The sequence below is a fragment of the Engystomops pustulosus genome, chromosome 11 (assembly GCF_040894005.1).
Source record: "Engystomops pustulosus chromosome 11, aEngPut4.maternal, whole genome shotgun sequence".
Classification (NCBI taxonomy): Eukaryota; Metazoa; Chordata; class Amphibia; order Anura; family Leptodactylidae; genus Engystomops; species Engystomops pustulosus.
The window spans coordinates 1,266,270-1,272,959 of record NC_092421.1 but is presented as its reverse complement, the minus strand read 5'-3'; the positions used below and the strand labels follow the sequence as shown (position 1 = coordinate 1,272,959).

The following is a 6,690-nucleotide window of genomic DNA, read 5'->3' as shown; positions in this document are numbered from 1 at the left end:
TGCATCTCCTAGGGTTCCCCAGAGCAGACATCGGGAGGGAATCCTTTTCAGAGAAGTGTCGGGTAGCAGAGAGAGCAGGGACCACGTCATCAGGTCAGATCAGCATCTGTCCATATATGGTCACTGCATCTCCTAGGGTTCCCCAGAGCAGACATCGGGAGGGAATCCTTTTCAGAGAAGTGTCGGGCTTAGCGGAGAGCAGGGACCACGTCATCAGCTTCAGATCAGCATCTGTCCATATATGGTCACTGCATCTCCTAGGGTTCCCCAGAGCAGACATCGGGCAGGGAATCCTTTTCAGAGAAGTGTCGGCTTAGCAGAGAGCAGGGACCACGTCATCAGCTTCAGATCAGCATCTGTCCATATATGGTCACTGCATCTCCTAGGGTTCCCCAGAGCAGACATCGGGAGGGAATCCTTTTCAGAGAAGTGTCGGCTTAGCAGAGAGCAGGGACCACGTCATCAGGTCAGATCTCGATCTGTCCATATATGGTCACTGCATCTCCTAGGCTTCCCCAGAGCAGACATCGGGCAGGGAATCCTTTTCAGAGAAGTGTCGGGCTTAGCGGAGAGCAGGGACCACGACATCAGGTCAGATCAGCATCTGTCCATATATGGTCACTGCATCTCCTAGGGTTCCCCAGAGCAGACATCGGGCAGGGAATCCTTTTCAGAGAAGTGTCGGGTTAGCAGAGAGAGCAGGGACCACGTCATCAGGTCAGATCAGCATCTGTCCATATATGGTCTCCAGGGCTTCCCCAGAGCAGACATCGGGCAGGGAATCCTTTTCAGAGAAGTGTCGGGTTAGCGGAGAGCAGGGACCACGTCATCAGGTCAGATCAGCATCTGTCCATATATGGTCACTGCATCTCCTAGGGTTCCCCAGAGCAGACATCGGGCAGGGAATCCTTTTCAGAGAAGTGTCGGCTTAGCAGAGAGCAGGGACCACGTCATCAGCTTCAGATCAGCATCTGTCCATATATGGTCACTGCATCTCCTAGGGTTCCCCAGAGCAGACATCGGGAGGGAATCCTTTTCAGAGAAGTGTCGGCTTAGCAGAGAGCAGGGACCACGTCATCAGGTCAGATCTCGATCTGTCCATATATGGTCACTGCATCTCCTAGGCTTCCCCAGAGCAGACATCGGGCAGGGAATCCTTTTCAGAGAAGTGTCGGGCTTAGCGGAGAGCAGGGACCACGACATCAGGTCAGATCAGCATCTGTCCATATATGGTCACTGCATCTCCTAGGGTTCCCCAGAGCAGACATCGGGCAGGGAATCCTTTTCAGAGAAGTGTCGGGTTAGCAGAGAGAGCAGGGACCACGTCATCAGGTCAGATCAGCATCTGTCCATATATGGTCTCCAGGGCTTCCCCAGAGCAGACATCGGGCAGGGAATCCTTTTCAGAGAAGTGTCGGGTTAGCGGAGAGCAGGGACCACGTCATCAGGTCAGATCAGCATCTGTCCATATATGGTCACTGCATCTCCTAGGGTTCCCCAGAGCAGACATCGGGCAGGGAATCCTTTTCAGAGAAGTGTCGGCTTATCAGAGAGAGCAGGGACCACGTCATCAGGTCAGATCAGCATCTCTCCATATATGGTCTCCAGGGCTTCCCCAGACACAAGCTATTTATATAATTAAATTACATAAAGTTTTGGCCAGGCTGAGATTCGCACCTGGGACCCTCTGCACTGCAGACAGGAGCTTAACTAACTGAGCTATAAGCCCAGTGATACAGAGCTGAGGATTTCTGGTAACTAAGAAGTGTTATCTGCCATTTACACTGTGACACAGACTAATGCACTGATATATAGAGAGGGATCTTCTCAGAGGTTATTATTGTAATTATTGAGACTATTATTATCATTATTATTATAAATTTTATTATTTTTATTATTATGGAGATGATTATTAATAATGGTAAAAATAATAATAATCATCTCAATAATAATAATAATAATAATAATAATAATAATAATAGTCGCAATAATTACAATAATCTGAGAAGATCCCTCCCTATATACCAAGGCAGTATATAGTCATAGTTCTTAGTTACCAAAATTCTCCACCTTGTTAATCACAGAGGTCATAGCTCAGTTGGTTGAGGCGCTGTGTTATTATTGTACATGGACACTGCAGGTTCTGGGTTCAAATCCCAACGAGGATAATATTTTTTTTTTTTTATTGAGATGATTTTGATTAATATGATTTATTTTAATATGGCTAAAATTTGGGGCGTGGCAAGGGAGTGATTGGGGGTGTGGCTTACGCGTGCCGCCATTTTGTCCCTCTTTCCTTTTCACAAATGTTGGGAGGTATGATGTAGGTAATATTTCTATGTAGCAGTAAGGTGGGCACCAGGCACCCCAGTCCAACAACCAATTGTTTCCTCTATAACGTATATTTATGTATGTTACATGTACAAGATCCGTGACGGCACCAATCACAGTAATAATCTCTGTAGTGTGTGATATTACCAGGTCCCTCACAGCGGAGGCTTCACACACAGGAACGGAATCTTCACATCACGGATCATTTATTATAGAATTGTTACCATTTATTAAAATAGAAAAATCACCTGGAAAAGACGTTTAAAAATCATCAATGGAGATAAGAATGTGACAAACACTTATTACAATGTATCAGACACATAGATGCAGGATAGAGAGAAGTGTCTATCAGACCGGCGGAGCCTTCACTCCCTGGGTCACATATGGAGGTGGTGGTGCAGCTGCTGGTGCATATGGCGGAGTAAATCCTGAAGATGTGACTGTAGACGGATTCATGGAGGGCACATGACCATTTTGGATCAAAAACACCTATTGGAAAAAACAGCAACGTGTGAGTGCAACATCCCTGCCAAAGCAAGGCAGAGGAGTTGTCGCGAATAAGCCCCTAATGTGTGTGTTCCCCTAGTAGTGAGTCTGATCAGCTCCTCTGCAGGACACTATACATGTAAAAAGGTAATTGTGCAACAGTACATACTGCCTGGATAGGCAGAGGTTAATATTATTTAAAGTTTATCATCCAATGATGTTCCACTATTGTAACTGGAGTGTGATTGGAGAAGAGATCACCTGACCAGGGATTAACAATACCCGTAGTCAGGGGAGGAGTTAGTTCAGTGAGTGAGGAGAGAAGAGAGTTCCAGAACCTCTGGACAGGAAGCGGAGCTCTGTGTAGAGAGCACATTTATTTCTAGCCTAAAGTGAGAGACCTGGTAACAGTCCACATCCAGGGCTGGTAGTGAACAATACCCAGGATTAAAGCTGCAGCTTCCAGGATTGGACACAGCTACATCCCAGCCTGCCCCTGCATCCAGGCTGGTGACCCAACTCCTGAGGTTCCTTCTCCAAGATCACTCCAGTACTGCACTTGTGCAACCAGCAACTGCCAGCCACTCCGATATTCAGGGCCCCGGCTGCCTCCAGGCCACAAGAAAAGGCCCCGGTGGGGGATGTTGCATGAGTGACATGTAACGAGCAGGGAAAGGCGAGCTCTGAGTCTGAGGTCTGTGTTAATGATGAAATGTAATGAAAAACAATTAATTTAAAAATTTTGAGATTAGAAAAACTAAAGGCCACATTTATTAAAGTGTTTCTGCCGTTTCCTGTCTGAATTTGCACTGAAAAAAAATCTAAACCACTTGCACATGTATTTATGAAGTGTCTGCGTCAGATTTGTGGTGCAACAAAATTCTGCACCTGAGGGGGGTTCAGGTACCGATTCGAAGTGTGAACCACATTTAATACAGAACTCGACAGAATAGTCTTGTGCAGTGTGGGGCTTATTTACCAGGGGTCGCACTTTCATCGGATTGTTCGCTGTTTTTGGGTATTACACGGCTTGGACAGGTATTTAGCAAGTGTCTGCGCTGGGATTGTGTCGCACACGATTGTTTTTTGGCGCAGCTGCTTTCATGCGACACAATTTAGGATCCGACTAATTCGGACTGAGCGCGGGATTTAACATTTATGACAAACAGTGCTAGGTGCAATTTGCCTGCAAAGGATGCGCCAGATTCATGGATTGTGCTGCGCGCTCTTTATGAATCCAGTGCCCCCTGCGCTGCTCCGGAAGTGTGCGCCAGTTTTTTTTTTTGTGGCACAATAAATGTCGAGCAGATTGTGACTAAGCACTAAGACGCCTTTTGGGTGCACATTTTTCTGTCTTGTGCAGCTGCGACAAATCTGGTGCAGACATTTCCTAAATATATGTGCGAGCCGACTGCAGGTTCTTTCTAGGCACTAAAATTGGTGCAAACTCTTTAGTAAATGTGGCCCAATGTTTCTTAACAACTAGGGAATTTTTAAAAAAAGTTTCATGTTTGTTAAAGAGGTTTCCTGAGCTGAATATATATTGACATAATAATCAATCTACGATCGCAGGCTGTTTATGAAGGGTCTAGTAAAATTGAATAACTCTTCTTAAATAAAATTAGTGAAATTTTTCGGAACATATATTGGGTGTCCGCACATTTATCCGGTGCACAATCTGTGCTCTTACCTGAGGAGCGTATGAATATACATAGGATAGAGAGCGACATCCAAATATAGAGAGGGACAAGGACACACAGAATAGGAGTAAGTTGATGATCAGAAGAACGGCTCCCACTCCATATGCAGCGTCCTGCAAACACAAAGCCAAAGAGTCAGAGGCAGAAGAAAGTGACTTCATCCTCTACTGGAGCTCAATGCTTCTCTTTGACGTCACCTACTGCCCTACTGCGGTGCGCCAAGACAAATTTTAATATAACTTATTAATCGGCGATAGGGGCTTTATTCTACTAATGAAAATATGCTCCGGCACCAGCGCACCCTGAGCGCACCCTGACCCGCCATGTATCTGTGTCTTAGAACTACCACTTTTAAGTGATAGGTTTCCTTTAACTTATCAAGACACTGGATGACTGCAGCGCTATTACAAGGTACACAGAGAGTAAACCAAGTAGTGAACATGTCATCAGATTTCCCCGCAGGGGCTGCAGTAAGAGTGTGGAACAGGCACGGGGAAACCAGAGTAATAGTCTGAAGGTGCAGTCAGCAAAGTTGAAGATCCAAGGAACTAGAAGAAGATCTCCAGCAAGGATTCTCCTGGGTGTACAGACTGCACTCAGTAACCTGAGCACAATACTAACACAAGCAGGAAGTGTCAGAGGCGCGTATATATATATATACAGGCAGAGCAATCAGGGGAAACTCAGGGCGGCTCTAATCAGGAGACACAGGTGGCGGGTTTTACAAGTAGGTTCAGCACCATAGTCCAGCAGACAACTATTCATCTAGCTGAGCGGCTCAGCAACCAAGGAGACACAGAACCAGGCACCAGAATCAGACACCAGAACCAGGCACCAGAACCAGGCACCAGAATCAGGCACCAGAATCAGGCACCAGAATCAGGCACCAGAATCAGGCACCAGAATCAGGCACCAGAACCAGGCACCAGAACCAGGCACCAAAATCAGGCACCAGAATCAGGCACCAGAATCAGGCACCAGAATCAGGCACCAGAACCAGGCACCAGAACCAGGCACCAGAACACACTCTCCTTCTAGCGGCGACCTCTGGGCGCCGCAGGACCTGGTTCTGTTGGATTCTGCAGATGAAAACTTTTAATCAGACAAGGAGCTTTGATGTTAGATACTGGCTCCCATGAGTTTTCTTCTACACCATGGCTTCACCATTTGATAAGATACTGGAATAGATTTCTCCATTTACGGGAGTCCACAATTTTTTCCACAACAAATTCTTCCTTTCCCTCAACTTCATCCGCATCTGGAGAAGATCGTTCAGGAAATGGATTGGCCGCAGCATTTTTCAGTAGAGAAACGTGAAATACAGGGTGAATTTTTATTGTTTCCGGAAGTTGTAGACGTACTGCCAGAGGACTCATTATTCTAGAAATTTTATAGGGTCCAATAAATTTCTGTCTGAGTTTGGGTGCAGGAACCTTCAGCTTAATATTACGAGTCAAAAGCCGGACTCGATCCCCTACTCTGAATCCGGGCGCCGGTCTCCGATGTTTATCTGCCGCTTTCTCATATCGCTCCTGAGCCGCTCCCAATGTGTCCTTTAACAGTGATTTGATTCTTTCCGTAACTGCGGCGCCACCGGATTTTTGGGGAGAATGCTTGGATGGTAGCCTAAGTTTGCAAAAAATGGCGTTTGCTTTGTTGAAGAATTCTGAGAGCTGTTGTAAGAGAATTCAGCAAAAGGCAATGAGTCTCCCCAATCATCCTGCAGATATTGTTCTAAGGTTTGATGAGTGCGTTCTGTCTGTCCGTTAGTCCGGGGGTGGTAAGCAGGTGACAGGTGAAGTTTAATATCTAATGATTTACAGAACCTCCGCCAGAATTTGGACGTGAATTGGACTCCACGATCTGACACTACTTCATCCGGTGCACCATGAAGGCAAAAGATGTTGTTGATTATTAAGTCAGACGTTTCTTTGCACACAAGGTACAACGGATAAAATGAGGAGCCGTAGGGAGCCGGTCCACCACTACCAGTATTGGTGTCTTTCATTTAGAGTTAGGGAGATCCACTATGAAATCCATTGAGATTGAACACCAAGGCCGTACTGGAATGGACAATGGCTGCAGCAAGCCCATCGGTGAGGTACGTGAAGGTTTGTAGCGGGCACAAGTATCACAAGAGAGAACATATATCACATCTTCTAAACAGCCGGGC

General features: G+C 46.2%; 1 protein-coding gene across 1 annotated transcript in view; it reads right to left on the bottom strand.

Moving 5' to 3' along the window:
• Positions 1 to 2,433: 2,433 nt before the first annotated feature.
• LOC140106324 (membrane-spanning 4-domains subfamily A member 4A-like) overlaps positions 2,434 to 6,690 on the bottom strand; it is a 29,107-nt gene continuing 24,850 nt past the window's right edge. Inside the window, exons 5-6 of the mRNA XM_072130723.1 lie at positions 4,508 to 4,630; positions 2,434 to 2,820 (exon numbers count right to left, since the gene is read on the bottom strand). Of these exons, the coding sequence (XP_071986824.1) occupies positions 2,680 to 2,820; positions 4,508 to 4,630 (264 nt within the window). The 3' untranslated portion in view covers positions 2,434 to 2,679. The remainder of the gene's footprint in view (positions 2,821 to 4,507; positions 4,631 to 6,690) is intronic.